We start from the raw sequence: 23,217 nt of genomic DNA on the forward strand, positions 1-23,217 counted from the left end.
GGGATCACATTGAAATGTCCATATTTATGAAGGAAAAGCACTGTACTTTTCAATGAAGATAACTTTAAACTAGTCTTAACTTTAAAGAAATACACTCTATACATTGCTAATGTGGTAAATGACTATTCTAGCTGCAAATGTCTGGTTTTTGGTGCAATATCTACATAGGTGTATAGAGGCCCATTTCAAGCAACTATCACTCCAGTGTTCTAATGGTACAATGTGTTTGCTCATTGGCTCAGAAGGCTAATTGATGATTAGAAAACCCTTGTGCAATCATGTTCATACATCTGAAAACAGTTTAGCTCGTTACAGAAGCTACAAAACTGACCTTCCTTTGAGCAGATTGAGTTTCTGGAGCATCACATTTGTGGGGTCAATTAAACGCTCAAAATGGCCAGAAAAAGAGAACTTTCATCTGAAACTCGACAGTCTATTCTTGTTCTTAGAAATGAAGGCTATTCCATGCGAGAAATTGCCAAGAAATTGAAGATTTCCTACACCGGTGTGTACTACTCCCTTCGGAGGACAGCACAAACAGGCTCTAACCAGAGTAGAAAAAGAAGTGGGAGGCCGCGTTGCACAACTGAGCAAGAAGATAAGTACATTAGAGTCTCTAGTTTGAGAAACAGACGCCTCACAGGTCCCCAACTGGCATCTTCATTAAATAGTACCCGCAAAACACCAGTGTCAACATCTACAGTGAAGAGGCGGCTGCGGGATTCTGGGCTTCAGGGCAGAGTGGCAAAGAAAAAGCCATATCTGAGACTGACCAATAAAAGAAAAAGATTAAGATGGGCAAAAGAACACAGACATTGGACAGAGGAAGACTGGAAAAAAGTGTTGTGGACGGATGAATCCAAGTTTGAGGTGTTTGGATCACAAAGAAGAACGTTTGTGAGACGCAGAACAAATGAAAAGATGCTGGAAGAATGCCTGACGCCATCTGTTAAGCATGGTGGAGGTAATGTGATGGTCTGGGGTTGCTTTGGTGCTGGTAAGGTGGGAGATTTGTACAGGGTAAAAGGGATTCTGAATAAGGAAGGCTATCACTCCATTTTGCAACGCCATGCCATACCCAGTGGACAGCGCTTGATTGGAGCCAATTTCATCCTACAACAGGACAATGACCCTAAACACACCTCCAAATTGTGCAAGAACTATTTAGAGCAGAAGCAGGCAGCTGGTATTCTATCGGTAATGGAGTGGCCAGCGCAGTCACCAGATCTGAACCCCATTGAGCTGTTGTGGGAGCAGCTTGACCGTATGGTACGCAAGAAGTGCCCATCCAACCAATCCAACTTGTGGGAGCTGCTTCTGGAAGCGTGGGGTGCAATTTCTCCAGATTACCTCAACAAATTAACAGCTAGAATGCCAAAGGTCTGCAATGCTGTAATTGCTGCAAATGGAGGATTCTTTGACGAAAGCAAAGTTTGATGTAAAAAAAATCTTATTTCAAATACAAATCATTATTTCTAACCTTGTCAATGTCTTGACTCTATTTTCTATTCATTTCACAACATATGGTGGTGAATAAGTGTGACTTTTCATGGAAAACACAAAATTGTTTGGGTGATCCCAAACTTTTGAACGGTAGTGTATATAGTTTCATTCTCATATTGATACATTTTAACTCACACATTCATTATATTGTAGCAAATTTGGGGGGGGGGGGGTCCGGGAATGGCCGCAGCCGGGACATGAGCCCGAGGCGACCACGCCAACCAGTCGACTAAAGTGTCTGACCCGTTAGCCAACCGGCTAGCGAGTCTAGTCATCCGTGGTAATTACGCTACCCCCCTCCTTTGGGAAGTGTGTCCCCGCGCTTCAGCATACCAGCTGCCTCACGCCTCTGGGTGCACACGCGTCCGATGGCCTCACGGTCTCACCATCCCACATCTGACACCAATGTAGCGAATTTGGGGGGCAGCCAGGAACCGGCACAGCCTGGACACGAACCCGTGTGACTATGTTAACCAGTCGACTAAGGGGTCCAACCCATTAGCCAAGGGCTAGCGAGTCTAGATATCTGTGATCATTACAATGTTATCACTTATGTATGTGAAAGGAGAATGTATGTTTAAGAGCGGGTCAGACTATATTATGGCTTGTACGCCCCCTCATAGCTTAATGTGTGACGCCCTGATTGATGGACTGATTATTTTGCTCTTGTTGTAGTTCCAGGGGTCACTGGTATCCTACTGGTTCTCATCCTCTTCCTGATGTTTACAGCCTCCTCCTACTGCATACGGTAGGTCAGCTGCACTGCCACCCCTCTATAGTCTGAAGTCCAACTAATGAGGTTTCAGTATTGAAACCAGGGGAAGGCATCCTTCCCTGTGCCTCTTGTGGTTTAACATGGTTTAGCACGGTGGACTATAAAGGCCTGTAATCATATCTGATTATTATCATTATTATTTGTGTGTGAAAGTATCATCTTTTGTGTGTTCTTTGTGCAACACTGTTGGTGTGTCAAAAGAGAAACTGTAACTGTCTGTCCCGATTCCTGTGATCGTTCTCCTTCAGGAATAGCTGTTTTTGCATGGCTATGTTCATGTGTGTGTGTGTGTGTGTGTGTGTGTGTGTGTGTGTGTGTGTGTGTGTGTGTGTGTGTGTGTGTGTGTGTATCTCTGGGAATGTGAGGAGAGATGGAGACGATAAGGAGAAATGCTAATAGTGGTTTGTTGCAGAGCAAATCCTCTCTGAGTGCTTCACTCCACTCACTCAGCTCAGTCATTACTCAGGTCATAGTAGGTCACCAGCGCTGTGTGTGTGTGTATGTGTGTGTGTCTGTGTGTGTGTATAAACACGTGTGCTCTCCTTGCTTTCTCTTTAATTGACCAGTGGAACAGATTCTCCCCCCCCCCCCACTCAAGGCCTTAGGCTTGGGCTGTTGGTGGGAGTGGTTAAAGATTTGGGTTTGTAGATATCACAGAAATACCTGATCATGATTTTATAATATAGATACAGTGAAGAACAGAGTGCAGGCAGGGTGGAGTGGGTGGAGCAGAGTGTCACGAGTGATTCGCGACAGAAGGGTACCAGCAGAGGCGTCCGGGTAGCATAGCAGTCTCTTCCGTTGCCTACCAACACGGGGACCGTTGGTTCGAATCCCCATGTTACCTCCGGCTTGGTCGAGTGTGGCTAAAGGCACAACTGGCCACTGTGGGTGGGACGCCGGATGTGTGTGTGTGTCCTGGTCACTGCACTCCTCTGGTTGGTCGAGGCGCCTGCTTGGGGGGGGGGGACTGGGGGGAATAGCGTGATCCTCCCACTCACTACGCCTCCCTGGCGAAACTCCTCACTGTCAGGTGAAAAGAAGCGGTTGGCGACGTCACATGTATCAGAGGAGGCATGTGGTAGTCTGCAGCCCTCCTCGGATCGGCAGAGGGGGCTGGAGCAGGGTCTTGGAAGAGTGGGGTAATTGGCCAGAAACAATTGGGGGAGGGGGGGGGAGAAAGGTCTGGCTAGGTATAGCCATCACCAAATGTTTCTTTCAGATGGGTTGGATAGCCCCTTGATGGCTGGATGTCAGTGTTTATTATCCAGGTTTGAGCAGCGTTCAGCCAACAAACATGTCAGGACCTAGTGCGGGATGACAAAGACTGGCCTTGTCTCCAACACGCACAAAAGAAGACATGAACTTTTGCCAAAACTCTTACCCTGAAGAACATGATGTTGGAATATGATTAAGCTCGTTAGGTTAAATGAACCACCTTAACCCTGTGTTTGCTGCTGCACGGCCATTTTACCTTTGTCCTACACAGGATGTAAGAAGACTACACACCCATGTTAAAATGGCAGCCCCCCCCCCATTTTTCTTGTATCCGGCCAATTACCCCACTCTTCCGAGCTGTCCCGATCTCTGCTCCACCCTCCTCTGCCAATCCGGGGAGGGCTGCAGACTACCACATGCCTTCTCCGATACATGTGGAGTCGCCAGCCGCTTCTTTTCACCTGACAGTGAGGAGTTTCTCCAGGGGGGCGTAGCGCATGGCATGATCACGCTATTCCCCTTAGTTCCCTCTCCCCCCCCCGGGAAGGCGCCCTGACAGACCAGAGGAGGCGCTAGTGCAGCGACCAGGACACGTACCCACATCCGGCTTCCCACCAGCAGCCATGGCCAATTGTGTCTGTAGGGACACCCGACCAAGCCGGAGGTAATACGGGGATTCGAGCTGGCGATCCCCGTGTCGGTAGGCAATGGAATAGACCGCTACGCTACCCGGACGCCCCATGACAGATTTTTGTAATCGAAAAAAAAAAATGAAACCAAGATAAATCATGTCAGAACTTTTTTCCACCTTTAATGTGACATTGCAAACTATAAAGCTCAGATGAAAAACAAACAAACTTTTTTGAGGGAAAAAAAAAGAAAAATTCAAAATTTACAATAACCTGGTTGCATAAGTGTGCACAACCCTAAATCAATACTTGATTGAAGCACCTTTCGATTTTATTACAGCACTAAGTCTTTTTGGGTAAGAGTCTATCAGGTTGGCGCATCTTGACTTGGGAATATTTTCCAACTCTTCCTTGTAAAAAACGTTGTAGATCTGTCAGATTGCGAGGGTTTCTCCTGTGCACGGTCCTCCCAGGTCACCCTACAGATTGTCCATTGGATTCAGGTGTGGGCTCTGGTGGCACCATTCCAAAACATTGACCTTTTGGTGAAGTCATTCCTTTGTTGATTTGGATGTATGCTTGGTTCATCGTCTTGCTCAAAGGTGGAATTCCTCTTCAGCTTTCTAGCAGACACCTGAAGGTTTTGCACCAAAACCGACTGGTGTCTGGAGCTACTCATGACTCACTCCACCTTGACTAAAGCCCCAGATCCGGCTGAAGAAAAGCAGCCCCAAAGCCTGATGCTGCCACCACCATGCTGCACCATGGGTATGGTGTTCTTCCGGTGATACGCTGAGTTGTTTTAGTGCCAAACATACCTTTTGGGATTATGACCCAAAAGTTCAGTCTTGGTCTCATCAGACCAGAACCCATTTTTCCACGTTAATTTGGGAGACGTGATGTATGTTTTTGCAGCATTTAGCCGGGCTTGGATGCTTTTTTGTTTCGTGTGAAAAGGTTTCTGTCTTGTCACCCTAGCTCAGCCAAATGGAGAATATGGGAGATTGGTGTCACATGCAGGGAGTAACCAGCACTTGGCAGAGATTCCTGTAGCTACTTTAAAGTTGCCGCAGGCTTCTTGGCAGCCTCCCTGACCAGTTTTCTCCTCGTCTTCTCATGAATTTTGGAGGGACGTCCTGTACTTCGTAACATCACTGTTTTGCCATATTTTCTCCACTTTTTGATGATTGTTTTCAGTGTTCCATGGTATATTATAGACAAGTTTACCTGGCACTTCCGGTCCATTTCTGCATTCGGGCCACCCTATGCTTTTCGTTTCCGGTGTAACGAGTAGCTACTTACCACAGTTCAGGGAAAGGGTTTTCTTTGGTTGGCTTTTTGACAATGAAGTGATGGGAACAAACAAAGATGTTTTTTGGTCATTCAGGCGTTTCCGTGTATTAGTACAGCCACGCACCGCACAATGTGTCCCTGAACCTTTTTTCGATTTTCTAATGTCCATTTTTAATGTTTAATGTTGTTGAAGCTATCACAGATCTGGGCTTGCATGTTTACATCTGGCTACGGACGTTCAGACCGGAAGAACAATGCAGCCACCCCGGCGCCTAAGGGCGGGAAAACTCGTCTATACCTAATGCCTTGGAAATTCATTTGTACCCCTCCCCTGATTGATACCTTTTTATGATGAGATCCTATTTGTGCTTTGTTTTTGTGCCCCCCCCCCTTTTCCCCATCCCCAATCGTATCCAGCCAATTACCCCACTCTCCCGAGCCTTCCCGGTCACTGCCCCAACCCCTGTGCTGATCCGGGGAGGGCTGCAGACTACCACATGCCTCCTCCGATACATGTGGAGTCTCCCGCCGCTTCCTCTCATACGGCAGTGAGGAGTCTCACCGGGTGGACGTAGCGCGTGGGAGGATCACGCTATTTCCCTCCGTCCCCCTCCCCGAACAGGCGCCCCGACCGACCAGAGGAGGCGCAAGACACATCCGGCTTCCCACCCGCAGACACTGCCAATTGTGTCTGTAGGGACCCCGACCAAGTATTTGTGCTTTGTAAGATCTCTCGGAGATATCAGGGAAGTCTTACAGGAACAGCTGAACTTTATCTGGGCTTAATTAGAGTCGCTTTAATTGGTGGCAGGTGTATAGTAACCACTTTGTAACACGAGTTTGAACTTAATTGGTTAATTGTGAACACAACCGCATCCCCAGATATGAAAGGGTGGGCGCACTTTTGCAACCAGCTTATTGTAAGTTTTGTGTTTTTCTTTTTTTTTTCCTTTCTAAAACATTTCTGATTGTTTTCTACTTTATTTGTATAGGTTGCCATTTCACATTAAAGGTGTAAAAAGTTCTGAAACGAATTATCTTGGTTTCATTTTTTTTTGTGCATCACAAAAACCTGCCATTTTAACAGGGGTGTGTGGGCTTTATATAGCCACTATACTCTCAAAGTGCCTCTGCTCACCCTAACCTGTTCATATTTCTTACTTAGACATTTGAGTTACTGATGAACTCACAAACTGTACTTCATATACAGAGATACATGATGATGATGATGATGATGATGATGATGTCAGCCAGTCTTTGTGTTGTCCATATGCACGGTACGAGTTGCAGGGTGTACTTAAAAATAAACCAGAAACAGAGGGAGACGGGCTCGGGGGAGGGGGGGCGTCACAGGGTGTGATGGGGTTTTAGAGAGTAGTGCATTGTTTGAAGTGTTGAGGTGGGGTCGGCGCTGTGTGTAATGACCCCTTAAATATTGACCTTGCACGGCCTACTTAGTCTGCCCTGAAAGCCTGGGGGTGTGGTGCTGGACAAACGTTGACCCACCTCTATGTCGTCCCTCTGGGGTTTTTTTTTTTTCTTCTTCCTTTTCTCGCTCTTTTGTTCTCCAGTCCTGTCATCTGGCATCAGTGTTACCGCCCGCTCAGTCTCTTATTTGTCATTTTCAGATAATCTACCTCTGTTCTCATTTCTTCTCCTTTTAATGTCATAATGTGTGCTGTTCAGGATATTATCTATACGCTTACGGGATGTCCCGGCTTCAATGTGTGTGTGTGTGTGTGTGTGTGTGTGTGTGTGTGTTGTGTTTCAGGGTGTCAAACTATGAGATCTTCTGGTACACGCACAACCTCTTCATTGTCTTCTACATCATCCTTATGGTGCACATGGTCGGGTAGGTCTGACCTCTGGTCGCTGATGACGTTGTGTTTGTGTGTGTGTGTGTGAGAGAGAGAGAGAGAGAGAGAGAGAGAGAGAGAGAGAGAGAGAGAGAGAGAGAGAGAGAGAGAGAGAGAGAGAGAGAGAGAGAGAGAGAATGCACAAGTTTGTATTTATGCGCTGCCTTTATCAAAATGTAACAGTCTTTATTAGTTTTGAAGTCATGTGAGATGTATTGAGATGCATCTTAAATCCTATTTGCACAGAACTAGTATTACCTGGGGACCTCATGTGATTTAGAAATTAACCCCCCCCACCCACCCACCCACACACTCACACACGTCTGTGTTTAGTGTGGGGCATTTACATGGGATAAGCAAAGTCTGTATTGTACTCGAATTTATTGACATTATCCCCCGGATATGATGGAAAATGTCAAGGCTCGACCTAACGTCCGCTTCTGAAATCTTCCTCTGGCTTCAGCGAGAGAGAAGGTTGGATGATGTGGGGACAGTGAATCAGGAAGTGCGGTGGATGAATAAGGAGGAAGTGAGGTCAGCTATGAAGAGGATGAAGAGTGGAAAGGCGGTTGGTCCAGATGACATACCTGTGGAGGCATGGAGGTGTTTAGGAGAGATGGCAGTGGGATTTTAACTAGATTGTTTAACACAATCTTGGAAAGTGAGAGGATGCCTGAGGAGTGGAGAAGAAGCATACTGGTACCGATTTTCAAGAACAAGGGTGATGTGCAGAACTGTAGCAACTACAGAGGTATAAAGTTGATCAACCACAGCATGAAGATATGGGAAAGAGTAATAGAAGCTAGGTTAAGAGGAGAGGTGATGATCAGCGAGCAGTAGTATGGTTTCATGCCACGAAAGAGCACCACAGATGCAATGTTTGCTTTGAGAATGTTGATGGAGAAGTATAGAGAAGGCCAGAAGGAGTTACATTGTGTCTTTGTGGATTTAGAGAAAGCATATGACAGGGTGCTGAGAGAGGAGGTGTGGTATTGTATGAGGAAGTCGGGAGTGGTAGAGAAGTATGTAGGAGTGGTGCAGGATGCGTATAAGGGCAAGGTGACAGTGGTGGGTGTGCAATAGCAATGACAGTTGGGTTCAAGGTGGGGGTGGGATTATACCAAGGATCGGCTCTGAGCCCTTTCTTGTTTGCAATGCTGATGGACGAGATCAGGAAGGAGTCTCCACGGACTATGGTGTTCGCAGATGACATTGAGATCTGTGGTGAGGGTAGGGATCATGTTGAGAGCCTGGAGAGGTGGAGGTATGCACTGGAGAGAAGAGGAATGGAAGTCAGTAGGAGCAAGACGGAATACATATGCATGAATGAGAGGGAGGACAGCAGAATGGTGAGGATGAGAGGAATAGAGGTGATGAAGGTGGATGAGTTTAAATACTCGGGGTCAACTGTTCAAAGTAAGGGTAGTGCAAAAGAGAGGTGAAAAAGAGTGCAGGCTGGGTGGAGTGGGTGGAGAAGAGTGTCGGGAGTAATTTGCGACAGAAGGGTACCAGCAAGAGTTAAAGGGAAAGTTTACAAGATGGTTGTGAGACCAGCTATGTTATATGGTTTGAGACAGTGGCACTGACGGAAAGACAGGAGGCAGAGCTGGAGGTGGCAGAGTTGAAGATGCTAAGATTTTCATTGGGAGTGACAAAGAAGGACAGGATTAGAAATGAGTATATTAGAGTGACAGCTCAGGTTGGACAGTTTGGAGACAGAGAGAGGCAAGATTGAGATGGTTTGGACATGTGCGGAGGAGAGATGCTGGATATATTGGAAGAAGCATACTGAAGATGGAGCTGCCAGGCAAAGAGGAAAAGAGGAAGGCCAAAGAGGAGGTTTATTGATGTGATGAGGGAGGACATGCAAGTGGTTGGCGTGACAGAGGAAGATGCAGACAACAGGATGAGATGGAAATGGATGATCCACTGTGGTGACCCCAAACAGGAGCCACCGAAAGTAGAAGACTAGTAGAGGTCCCCAGTTAATACTAGTCCCGTGCGAATAGAGCTTAAGTCTGCATTTTCAATTCAATTCAATTCAGTTTATTATCATTAAAGACAATGTGCAGGCACATGTTAAAAAACAGTGTAAGACAGACACAGACAAACACAGCAAACACAGTATAAGATATACACACATGAAAACCAAAAGCTAAAAATAAGTTAAAAAAAAGCATGAGTACAAAATATTTTTAAAATATTCACAGACATTCAGTGGGTAGCCAGGTTCAGGTGGGCAACAGCTTGGGGAAAGAAGCTGTTTTTGAGCCTGGTAGTGTGGGCTCTGAGGCTCCTGTAGTGCCTCCCAGAGCGCAGGGGGAGAACAGTCCATGGTTGGGGTGGGTGGGATCTCTGCTGATGCTGAGACCCCTTTGAAGGCAGCGGGTGTGGTAAATGTCTTTTATGGCGGGGAGCTGGGTACCGGTGATATGCTGGCCCACTTTGACGACCCTCTGCAGAGCTTTCTGGTCTACTATTTCTGCTATTTCTATTTTGTTAACACAGTTGTGGGGCTAAAAAAAAAAGCAGATGTCTTCATAATTACTTATCCAGCATATCAGTCAATTTTGGAACCCTTCATACATTTCCAGACATTCATCTTACTGAAGTGTGTGTACATGATGTGTTTGAGCTAACACGTCATAGATTAGATTCTGCCGTTTTAAAACAATCTGAATCCCGGTCTGTGACTTGGCAATAGGTTAACGCTTACCTAAAACATTCTGTACTGTCCGTATGCATAAAATATCACCAAGATACGCTTATCAGTGTTCCCCACAGGGTTTTGTAAGACTGTTGTTGGTGGAGCACCACAGGCTCTTGGAAAGCGGCAAGCTCCCCTGGAAGAAAACGCTGCACATTTTAAAGTTAAATGCATCAATTTGGTACTCTTTGACAGCACAATTAAGATGCTAGATCTTGTAAACAATTTTGTGCTTTAGTGAACAATTTAATCATTAACACATCGGTTTTATAGATATTAATGGTGATGACACGACAACAAAAAGTCACAACCACAAAGCATGGTAAGCTAGACAAGAGTTTAACGCAATTCACAAATCGTGAAAAAACAAAATCAACTTGCGCATATATTTTAGCCATCAAAGAAATGAAGCACAAATGGTTGGTTACCTGTGTTGAACCGGTTTATTTTTTTAGAAAATGTCAAATTTACTCAATGAGGAGGGCACATCGTCATTTCCCTGTACAACTTTGTAGTATAAAAATTTAAGCTTTTAGCCAAAAATAGTTCTGCTTTGACTGAAAACATTTTTTGGGGCCAAACCACAGTGTAGAACTTGATGGTTGATCTCAGGACATCGTTTATCGACTTGAAAAGCCAGTATTTCATGCATGTGGGCCTTTAATGCAGATGAGCCACCTTGCTCCTCAGATGCGGAGAATAGTTATGTCGTTGTAGCCCCTGGTAATAACAGTACCGATAGATCTAGCTAGCTAACCTTAGCTAGATAGATATAACGTTACATATGCTATACATTGTTTTTTTATGACAAGCAGCCAGATGTCGGTCAACATAAGTGAGGAGAATGACAGCTAACGTTGTTAGCTAATGTTAACACTACCTAATTTAGCTAGCATTAGATTAATGTTAATGATCAATGATAACTTTTGCACTAATATTATCCGTTTGCTGTCTCATAGTGATAATGATACAATTGTGTTTGGACTAGTGGATAACTGCGATGGATACTGTAACGTTAGTTAGCATTACTTGCCTCAGACAATATTGTTTTCCTCAAAAGGCCTCAGATGCTGCCAGACATGTTCTGGTGTGTGTGTGTGTGTGTGTGTGTGTGTGTGTGTGTGTGTGTGTGTGTGTGTGTGTGTGTGTGTGTGTGTGTGTGTGTGTGTGTGTGTGTGTGTGTACAGCAGGGGGTGAAGGGGCTGACTGACTGGGAGTGAGAGAAGCTTTGCTGAAGCAACGCCACAAAACACGTTGGAGATATTTTATGTTATTATGAGAAGTGTCACAGTTTTTGGTTCATTATGAAACTGTGGCAGGACAAATTAGACTAGGTAATTAATGGGAAACACTGCTTATATCTCTCTTTTTTTAATGGATCTTCTCTTTTACTCTGGAATTAACCTGTGTGTCTAATGCTGTACTCGAAATGAAGTACGCGGACATTATACCGGACCGTTGTGGTGAAGAAGGAGCTGAACCAGAAGGCAAAGCTCTCAGCTTACCAGTCAATCTTCGTTCCAACCCTCGCCTATGGTCATGAGCTTTGAGTAGTGACCAAAAGGGTGAGATCATGGATACAAGCGACTTAAATGACTTTCCTCCGTACGGTGTCTCAGCTCAGCCTTAGAGATAGGGTGAGGAGCTTGGACATCCGGAGGGAGCTCGGAGTAGAGCCGCTGCTCCTTCGCATCGAAAGGAGCCAGTTGAGGTGGTTCAGGCATCTGATTAGGATGCCTCTTGGGCACCTTTCTTTGGAGGTTTACCAGGCACAGCCCAACTGGGAGGAGACCCCGGGGTAGACCCAGAACTCACTGGAGGGACTACGTGTCCAATCTGGCCTGGGAACACCTTGGGATCCCCCAGGAGGAGCTGGAGGGTGTTGCTGGGGAGAGGGACGTCTGGAGTGCCCTACTTAGCTTGCTGCCACCGCGACCCGACCCCGGAGAAGCGGCTGATGATGAGATGAGAGATAAGATGAGATGAATTGTTGTCATCAATCAGTCATAATTTCTATCTTGAGCTAATGGACAAAAACCTGATTTTGTGAAGAAAAAAAAAAAGAAGAATACTGTGGCGAGCTAACATGGAAGGAGTCGAGAGGCAGAGATTTCCGTTTTATGGCAATCCCATGCCCCATACACCGCACGGCCCTGGGAATGCTCGTTTATTTAAAACTGAAAAGACTACATCACATTGATCCCCCTCCCCCCAAAGGTCACAACTGGCAAACTTCCGTCTAAGTCATGGTCCTACAGTCAGTCATTCAGTAAATTGACGTCTACTTTGTCCGAGTCAGACCCCCAAACAAACAATACACCTCAACATGAAAAGAACCTTTGGACACTTAAAAATACAATATAGATCCCAACATAAATCACAACCCAAACATTGCCAGTCCCATGAGCCCCTGCGCTCTCCCAGCGCAGAACCACTGACAGTCAGAGTGACCGCCTCCTCCGGTCACTACAATGCAAAGTCAAGATTTAATTCTAGAGGCAACAGTACCTGCGCCTTATCATACATTTCATATGCAGGCAGATAGTCCAGTCATTCACCAGTTGCATTGTTCCAGAATTCCTCCGTTCTGTTCATGTTCTGCGAGAGAACGCTGCCATAACTGACCACAAAGTGATTTTATATTTTTACTGTCTTTTCTCTATAACCTGGAGTTTGTGGTAACGGCACCTTAATTGATTTTTATTCTTTTCTTGCCTGCCTTCCACCACCAGTGGAGTTCTGAAGTATCAGACCAACGTTGATGCCCACCCCCCTGGCTGCCTCCAGGCCAATCAGAGTAGAGCAGAACAACAAAGGGAGGAACTGAAGCAGGACGAACATGAGGAGAGGAGATGCAGAGAAGAAGCTCACTTCCAACCCCACTATCCTCAGGTCTGTGTGCGTGCATTTTGGGGGCTGCTTGGAGATGTATGACATCATTAGTACAGATGTAGCCGAAGTATGCTTATGAGTGCATGTTGTGATTTTGTGTGGGTGTGTGCAGACATGTGTTTGTGTTTTTGGCCTTGGGTGTGTTTGTGTGTTTGGTGTGTGTTGTACTTTGGGTATGTAATATTTGAGAAGTGTTGGTGGGAGTTTGCCCAGTTATTAGAGGCGTTGCGCTGTTAGGGTGGGGTGTCCTCTCTCCACACAGAGACCTTTTTGTGTGTGTGTCCTCTACATGCATGCCTGATTATGTGTTTGAACATGGGGGTTAAGCACTGGAGTGGTTCCATAAAATCCCTATTAAGCCTTATTGGCCTCCCCAGGCATTACTGGGGCAGTGAGTCATTAGCCTGCTCCAGTTAAATGCAAAAGGAAACGGCGACATTGTCCAAACAATATGTGGTGCCGTACACCAGAGGATCGATGGAGTGATCGGCTAAGGTGATCCCAGTGCTATCAGGATTATAATGATGCACCCGGATAGCGTAGCTGTCTATTCCGTTTCTTACCAACATGGGGATCGCCGGATCGAATCCCCACGTTGCCTCCGGCTTGTTCGGGCGTCCCTAGAGACACGTTGGCCGTATCTGACCTCCTCTGGACGCCCGACCTCCTCTGGACAGTCGGGCACCCATTCTGGGGGGTACTGGGGGGAATAGCGTGATCCTCCCACGCGCTACGTCTCCCTGGTGAAACTCCTCACTGTCAGGTGAAAAGAAGCAGCTGGCGACTCCACATGTATCTGAGGAGACATGTGGTAGTCTGCAGCCCTCCCCGGATCGGCGTGGGCGGCAGCAACCGGGACGGCTCGGAAGAGAGGGGTGATTGGCCGGATACAATTGGGGAGAAAAAGGGAAAAATCCCCCCAAAAAAAAAAAGTATATATATATGTGTGTATATATATATATATATATATGTGTGTGTGTGTGTGTGTGTGTGTGTGTATATATGTGTGTGTGTATATATATATATATATATATATATATATATATGTATATATATATATATGTATATATATATGTATGTATATGTATGTATATGTATGTATATATAAATGCGATGAAAAAACCTTGGCTGTCTGTTGGGCTTTACCTTGCCTTGGTTGGAGTGAATCTGATATTATGGAAGAATTAATTGTTCATCACTCATTTTGGCAGGATTCATATTACCTTGTTTATTATTACCTGTAGTCACAGGTGTTTCCCTTTATCTTGGCAATGTCCGAAAAACTCACAGTTGGAGTAAATGGAAAGCCTGTGTGTGTGTGTGTGTGTGTGTGTGTGTGTGTGTGTGTGTGTGTGTGTGTGTGTGTGTGTGTGTGTGTGTGTGCTCATGCAAATGTTTACTGTGTTTGAATTGTTCATGCCCTGTGTCCCTGGTCTGGATGAGAAAGCACATAAAATAAGCGTGGGTTGTGCGTGTTGTCGGTGTGTGTTGTCTGTAGACTTGGCTGTGGGTGTCCGGCCCGCTGTGTCTCTACTGTGCCGAGCGGTTCTACCGGTACATCAGGAGCAGTGACCCTGTTACCATAGTGACGGTCGTCAGGCACCCCTGTGATGTCATCGAGGTGCGCATGTTGAGGAGAGGCTTCAAGGCCCGCCCGGGGCAGGTGGGTGGTCGGGGAGAAATCTTGAGTCTTTGTAGGGTGCATAGAGTTTGATAATTATTTTACACTGCGTGGAAAGAGATGTATCTGGACTGGAATGCTACTATGTACTCCTATATACTCCTATGTACTCCTATATATGCCACATAACTGGATGTATCATATTTGGATACATACTGGGTATGTACCAGATTTGGGGGCGTGCCCAGAGCCATTAATTGCCATGGTGACTAATCCCCCAGGGTTGCTTGCAAGGAAATGTTTGCATTTCACGCCTTGGGCCGCCAGGTATCCTTCAGTTGGTCAGAAGCTTTACCTTGGACTGGTGGCACCGTGTCTGGCCCCTCTTCTAAAAACCCTCCCTGCTGGTCCAGTGTGTCCTCAGACATGATTTCAAATGGTTTCTATTGTTATTATTGATGTTGTTGTTGTGTTCATAGGTAGATTAGAATATATAGATTATATAGTCTGAAAAAAAAAATGAATTACACAAATACTTTTATTATAAATAAAATACAGTATAATAGAAATTATTAGGCAAATTGGCTATATATATATATATATATAATGAAATGAGTCAAGTAAATACTTTATGAGACAGTACAAGCCTGTTTCATGCCATAAGCAACCATCAGCTGTCAATAAAGCTACTCGGGAAAGGACATACCATTTACTGCCTCGTCATGCACATCACGTGCACAACGTCCAGTGGGGAAGGGCGAGGTGCGACATTCAAAAATTCAAAAACGTGATCGCTAATGGTCAAATTTGGGGTGGGGGGGTTGGTATTTGTCTACTGGCATGATTTATCTATTATCTATCTATCGATCTATATATATATATATATACACACACATATGTATATCAACACACACACACACATATACTGTATATATACACTACCGTTCAAAAGTTTGGGATCACCCAAACAATTTTGTGTTTTCCATGAAAAGTCACACTTATTCACCACCATATGTTGTGAAATGAATAGAAAATAGAGTCAAGACATTGACAAGGTTAGAAATAATGATTTGTATTTGAAATAAGCTTTTTTTACATCAAACTTTGCTTTCATCAAAGAATCCTCCATTTGCAGCAATTACAGCATTGCAGACCTTTGGCATTCTAGCTGTTAATTTGTTGAGGTAATGTGGAGAAATTGCACCCCACGCTTCCAGAAGCAGCTCCCACGAGTTGGATTGGTTGGATGGGCACTTCTTTGAGCAGATTGAGTTTCTGGAGCATCACATTTGTGGGGTCAATTAAACGCTCAAAATGGCCAGAAAAAGAGAACTTTCATCTGAAACTCGACAGTCTATTCTTGTTCTTAGAAATGAAGGCTATTCCATGTGAGAAATTGCTAAGAAATTGAAGATTTCCTACACCGGTGTGTACTACTCCCTTCAGAGGACAGCACAAACAGGCTCTAACCAGAGTAGAAAAAGAAGTGGGAGGCCGCGTTGCACAACTGAGCAAGAAGATAAGTACATTAGAGTCTCTAGTTTGAGAAACAGACGCCTCACAGGTCCCCAACTGGCATCTTCATTAAATAGTACCTGTTAGAGCCTGTTTGTGCTGTCCTCTGAAGGGAGTAGTACACACCGGTGTAGGAAATCTTCAGTTTCTTAGCAATTTCTCGCATGGAATAGCCTTCATTTCTAAGAACAAGAATAGACTGTCGAGTTTCAGATGAAAGTTCTCTTTTTCTGGCCATTTTGAGCGTTTAATTGACCCCACAAATGTGATGCTCCAGAAACTCAATCTGCTCAAAGAAGTGCCCATCCAACCAATCCAACTTGTGGGAGCTGCTTCTGGAAGCGTGGGGTGCAATTTCTCCAGATTACCTCAACAAATTAACAGCTAGAATGCCAAAGGTCTGCAATGCTGTAATTGCTGCAAATGGAGGATTCTTTGACGAAAGCAAAGTTTGATGTAAAAAAAATCTTATTTCAAATACATATCATTATTTCTAACCTTGTCAATGTCTTGACTCTATTTTCTATTCATTTCACAACATATGGTGGTGAATAAGTGTGACTTTTCATGGAAAACACGCAATTGTTTGGGTGATCCCAAACTTTTGAACGGTAGTGTATATATATATATATATATATATATATATATATATATATATATATATATATATATATATATATCCATCCATCTATCCATTATCTGAACCGCTTATCCTGCTCTCAGGGTTGCGGGGATGCTGGAGCCTATTCCAGCAGTCATTGGGTGGCAGATGGGGAGACACCCTGGACAGGCCACCAGGCCATCCCAGGGCCGACACACACACACACACACACACACACACACACACACACACACACACACACACACACACACACACACACACACACACATATTCATACCTAGGGACAATTTAGTATGGCCAATTCACCCGACCTACATGTCTTCGGACTGTGGGAGGAAACCAAAGCCACCGGAGGAAACCCACACAGACACGGGAAGAACATGCAAACTCCACACAGAGGACGACCCGGGATGACCCACAAAGGTTGGACTACCCCGGGGCTCGAACCCAGGACATTCTTGTTGTGAGGCGACCACACTAACCACTGCGCCACCTACCGCCATATGTGTGTGTGTGTGTGTATATATATATATATATATATATATATATATATATATATATATATATATATATATATATATATATATATACACTGCTCAAAAAAATAAAGGGAACACCTAAAAACACAATATAGACCTCGATGAATGAAATATTTCAGCTGAAAATCTTTATTTATTAGACAGAGGAATGTGTTTAGAGCAAAATAACCTAAGAATGATCAATGGAAATCAAAACCATTAGCCCATTAAGGTCTGGATTCAGAATCATACTCAAAATCAAAGTGGAAAATGAGAACATAGGCTGATCCAACTTCTGTGGAAATTCTTCAAGACGATTCAAAATGAGGCTCAGTAGTGTGTGTGGCCTCCACGTGCCTGTATGTACTCCCTACAACGTCTGGGCATGCTCCTGATGAGACGACGGATGGTCTCCTGAGGGATCTCCTCCCAGACCTGGATCGGGGCATCGGTCAACTCCTGGACAGTCTGTGGTGCGACATCGCGTTGGCGGATGGTACGAGACATGATGCCCCAGAGGTGCTCGATTGGATTCAGGTCTGGGGAACGTGCAGGCCAGTCCATAGCATCAATGCCCTCGACATACAGGAACTGCTGACACACTCTGGCCACATGAGGACGAGCGTTGTCATGCATGAGCAGGAACCCAGGGCCCACCGCACCAGCATATGGTCTGACAATGGGTCTGAGGATCTCATCCCGGTACCTAATGGCAGTCATGGTACCTCTGGCTAGCACGTAGAGGTCTGTGCGGCCCTCCAAGGATATGCCTCCCCAGACCATCACTGACCCACCACCAAACCGGTCATGCTGGAGGATGTTGCAGGCAGCAGAACGTTCTCCACAGCGTCTCCAGACTCTCTCACGTCTGTCACATGTGTTCAGTGTGAACCTGCTCTCATCTGTGAAGAGCACAGGGCGCCAATGGCGAATCTGCCAACCAAGATGTTCTCTGGCAAAGGTCAATCGGGCTGCACGGTGTTGGGCTGTGAGCACAGGCCCCAATTGTGGACGTCGGGCCCTCATACCATCCTCATGCATTCTGTTTCTCACTGTTTGAGCAGAAACCTGCACATTAGTGGCCTGTTGAAGGTCGTTTTGTAGGGCTCCGGCAGTGCTCCTCCTGTTCCTCCTTGCACAAAGGACCAGATAGCGGTCCTGCTGCGGGGTTGTTGTCCTCCTGCGGCCCCCTCCACGTCTCCTGGTGTACTGGCCTGTCTCCTGGTACCTCCTCCATGCTCTGGACACTGTGCTGGGAGACACATCAAATCTTCTTGCCACAGCACGCATTGATGTGCCATCCTTGATGAGCTGCACTACCTGAGCAACTTCTGTAGGTTGCAGATACCGCCTCATGCCACCTCTAGTGGTGAGGGCACTAGCAAAATGAAAAACTAAGCAAAGAACGGCCAGAAAAGATGAGGACAGGCAAATGGTCTGTGGCCACCACCTGCAAATCCATTCCTTTTATAGGGGGTGTCTTGCAAATTGTCTAATTTCCACCAGGTGGAAATTAGACAATTTACCAACAGGTGAAATTGATTCACAAATCAGTGTTGCTTCCTAACTGGACAGGTTGATATCTCAAAAGTGTGATTGACTTGGAGCTACATTGCATTGCTTATGTGTTCCCTTTATTTTTTTGAGCAGTGTATATATATATATATATATATAGAGATAGATAGATAGATAGATAGATAGATATCAATGCACAACATAATTTATTTATTTATCCCCCCCCCCTTTTTCTTCCCAACTGTACTTGGCCAATTACCCCACTCTTCCGAGCCATCCTGGTCACTGCGTCACCCCCCTGCTGATCCTGCTGCAGACTACCACACGCTTCTTCTGATACATGTGGAGTCGCCAGCCACCTCTTTTCACCTGACAGTGAGGTGTTTCGCCAGGGGGATGTAGTGCATGGGAGGATCACGCTGTTCCCCCTCCCCCCCCAAACAGGTGCCCCGACCAACTAGAGGAGGCGTTAGTGCAGCGACCATGACACATACCCACATCTGGCTTCCCACCTGCAGACACGGCCAATAGTGTCTGTAGGGATGCCCGACCAAGATCCCATGGTGAATCTACCCACATTGACTTGTGCATGGTGATTCACAACATATTCTTGATCTGCGTCCAGTCTATTCTGTAGCGCCCCACACAGTGCAAACAACTCCGTGCTACGAGCTGGAGGCTGGACGACCCACACTGGCCTTCCATCCAAGATGGTGTCCTCCTCTTCAGTCATATCTCCTGTTGTGGTCTTCCATATGACAGCCTCTTCCTCAGATTGAAGAATACTAGCTCTCGCCTTGTGCAGCAGCAAAACACAGGGAAACAGGAATCAGACCACTGAAAACATCAGACGGGGGAAAAGTCTACTGGGGAACTTATGTTTTGACTTATTCTTCTGTCCTTTGCCTCAGTGCTTGGTATCTATTGGTAGGATATTTCTATTGGTTACTTTCACACGATGCCATACACACACACACACACACACACACACACACACACACACACACACACACAATCACGAGCTGTGTGGGACCCGCTTGGAGATACTGCCATTGTAGGAAAGGAATACAGAGTTGCAAATAGGGTCACTGAAGACAGCTCTGGACATTTGATGGTGAAACTGCTTTGTGTTTCACCATCAGCAGAGACAGCTTTTGTCAGTATGTAGTAGGCCCCAAGTGTATGGAAACATGCACATTTGAGGAATTATACACCATCACCAGAGCTGGTTCAAAAATCAGCAACACATAGTTTTATTCCTTTCCATAAAAGAAATTAAGAAAAAAAATGAAGGACTTCTTTGATGAGGAATCTTATTAGCTCAAATGGTAAAGAATACCTGTATCCCATACAAATCTACTGTTACAAGAAGGCCACTCAGTCTTTGGAGACTTTTGTGAGAAGGTCTGAATTTTTGGAGAAGTGTGACCAGAACATGCCTGACTGTCATGGGGGTTGTGTAGGATGGGAAAATCTGGTAGGACTTTCAGTGTGTTAATGGACAACAGTTTCTTGCAAACCTTACCATTTTGCAGTAATTATGATTGTTGGCTGGTACCAACTCTATAAGCACTCCCCATATTCAGTCGGTGTCATATATCTATTCCGTTTGAATTTGCCGAGAGAGGAACGGTTCAAAGATGAAAATATGATTTTAGTTGGAATGATACCAGGACCTAAAGGACCCAAAATCAACATTAATGCATACCTTGAGTACTTGGTTTGATGACCTCCGAGAACTGTGGGAAGGAGTTCTCATGATGGGCTCTTCAACCTTGGGATGCCAGGTTTACAGAGCAGCTCTACGCTGCCTCTCATCTGATATCCCAGCTTCCTGCATGCGTGGTGGTTTTCCTGGCCATGGAGCGCTAAGAGGTAAGCTGTGATCTATTATATTATTTTTGGCTAGACTTGACCAGCCCTACAAACATGAATGTCCCTGACTGACTGACTGACTGACTTGCTGACTGACTGAGTGATCATGTTTGACACGACTGAGCCACTGGACCAGGTGACCAACAATGTCACTGAAGTAACAGCAACAATGGCCGACAAACCTTAACCATGACATGTGATATGCTACTTAAGTACACTTTAACAATAAATATTACTGGGACCACTACAGAAAATTGCAGATGGACATATTCAGGAATTCACATTATAGACACTACCGCTAACTACCCCTATAACAAATTGGCCACAATTTCGAACATCGACCATGCGTGGTTCAGCCATATACTAGGTTTTGACCTAGTCTTGTTCATAATTATATTGTTCAGTGTTTTCTATCATATGGAATGAATCAAATATTAAAACCCATCTTATTTTCTTTTAAGGATGTAACAAGTGTCTGAAGATTTTTTAAGAAGACATCATTTGGGGGAGGGGGGGCAGACTTCTCTGGATTTGACAGATCAACTTGGACTTTGCGCACCTCTGAAGAATGGAAAATATTTGTAAAGATTACAATTTCATTTGGCAGATGCTTTTACCCAAAGCAACTTACATCTGAGAGGTAGTTGCCTTGTATAGCATTAGGAGTCTAAGTCACAGACTCTTACTGGAGACTTGTCTCAACCAGAGTTTGAACTCCCAATCTCTGGCGTGAAAGCCAACATTCTGACAGAGAAGGCCACAACAGAGGCAGCCCAGAAGAAAATGGAAGTGCAGTATGGTGCTAGGTGGTCTGAACTTTTCTTCCTGCCATACTGCCGACTGTATTTCTTTCTTCCCCCCCCCCCTTTTTCTCCCCATTTGAATTTGGCCAAGTACTCCGCTCTTCCGAGCCATCCTGGTCGCTGCTCCACTCCTTCTGCTAATCCGGCGAGGGTTGCAGACTACCACATGCTTCCTCCGATACATGTGGTGTTGCTAGCCACTTCTTTTCACCTGACAGTGAGGAGTTTCACCAGGGGGATGTAGCACGTGGGAGGATCACGCTATTTCCCCCGGTTCCCCCTTCCCCCCGAACAGGCGCCCCAACTGACCAGAGGACGTGTTAGTGCAGCGACCAGGACACATCCGGCTTCCCACCCACAGACAAGCCAATTGCGTCTGTAGGGATGCCCGACCAAGCCGAAGGTAACACGGGGATTCGAACTGGCGATCCCCGTGTTGGTAGGCAGTGGAATAGACTGCCATGCCACCCCGACGCCTGCAATTCTATTTCTTCTCATTGATTCCATGCACAAGTTACTCATCGGAACCACCAGATATGTTTTTAAACTGTGGATTGAGCTTGGGCTATTGAGTATCCAGAAGCTTGAGGGACTCCAAAGAAGAATGGACTCTCTCAAGGTGCCACAGGATGTTGGAAGGATTCCCCACACAATTGCATCAGGGTTTAGTGGGTTCACTGCACACCAGGGGAAAAACTGGACCACCATCTATTCTCTGTTTGGCTTGATTGGGGATCCAGAATAGGACATATGGTTTGGGTTTGTGCAAGCCTGCATTATTATCTGCTCAAGGGTCATCTCATATGATAGGCATGAAGTAGCTGATTGCTACTTGCAAACATTTCCGTTCAAGTTTGTTGAACTGTATGGAGCCCTTCATTGCATGCTTAACATACACTTACATTTAAAAGACTGCATGCCAGATTATGGCGCTGTCTATGCTTTTTTGGTGTTTCTTGTTTAAGCAGTTACATGGGATGTTGGGACAGTACCACAACAACAACAGAAATATTAAGGTTCAGGTCATGAGGCAGTTTCAACAAGGTGAACAGCTCCAGATGCCACTGCAAAGTACCTATGCTGCTGAATTTATCAACATGCTGTCCACGACAGATGTGGGTTCCTTGTCATTCCATGACACCACTGAGGCAATGCACATAAAACAGTATTCAAGTATGGCATCTTCAACACTTCTTTTGCTGTATGTGGACACGTTCAAAGCACTACCTCCATTTCAGAATGTTGTTCTAACAAACTGATAGGCAAACATTGTTGTCAATGTGAAAAAAATGTATATCCTGAGTCAGCTCAGTCTCACAGGTTGGCCATTAGCAAAGTTTTGTAGTAGAGTAGGAAGCCTTGGGTTGACTCTTCTGCACAGTGATGTGTTTATAATTCAAGGTTTGATGAGCCAGTCCTTCACCCAACTGCAGAGGTGCGTCCTGGAATTGTGATTTTTTTTGTTGTTGTCATTTCTGTAAAAACGCAGGCCTCTATTATTCATCATTCAGTGGCAAAAATGATGTGGCTGCACCCTCACGCAGACAGGCATTACTTTTGAAAGCCTGTGGAGGTTTGGGGTATTCAGGGGACAGAGACTGACACTGAACCATCATTCCTGCTTGTGGAGTGCATTACAAGCAGGTGTGTATTACAAGCAGGTGTGTACTCGGTACCACAACTGTGCGGTTAAATCGTACTAGGAGGGAGTATCTGTGTTAGCTCCATTGTGCACGGTGGTAGAGATTTAAGCAGTCTACCTGATGTTATCTTTATATATTCCCATTGTCCACATTGTTTTACTGTGTTTGTTTTTGTAGATTTTATCTTATCAATTCATTTTACAATAAACTGTTTTATATCATATTAATTAGT

General features: G+C 45.2%; 1 protein-coding gene across 1 annotated transcript in view; it reads left to right on the forward strand.

The window, feature by feature from the left end:
• Positions 1-23,217, forward strand: part of LOC130115751 (NADPH oxidase 4) — a 47,813-nt gene that overhangs the window by 7,975 nt on the left and 16,621 nt on the right. The window contains exons 5-8 of the mRNA XM_056283566.1: positions 2,179-2,251; positions 7,190-7,270; positions 12,714-12,873; positions 14,372-14,536. Of these exons, the coding sequence (XP_056139541.1) occupies positions 2,179-2,251; positions 7,190-7,270; positions 12,714-12,873; positions 14,372-14,536 (479 nt within the window). The remainder of the gene's footprint in view (positions 1-2,178; positions 2,252-7,189; positions 7,271-12,713; positions 12,874-14,371; positions 14,537-23,217) is intronic.

This window comes from Lampris incognitus, chromosome 7 (assembly GCF_029633865.1).
Source record: "Lampris incognitus isolate fLamInc1 chromosome 7, fLamInc1.hap2, whole genome shotgun sequence".
In the NCBI taxonomy this organism is placed as follows: domain Eukaryota; kingdom Metazoa; phylum Chordata; class Actinopteri; order Lampriformes; family Lampridae; genus Lampris; species Lampris incognitus.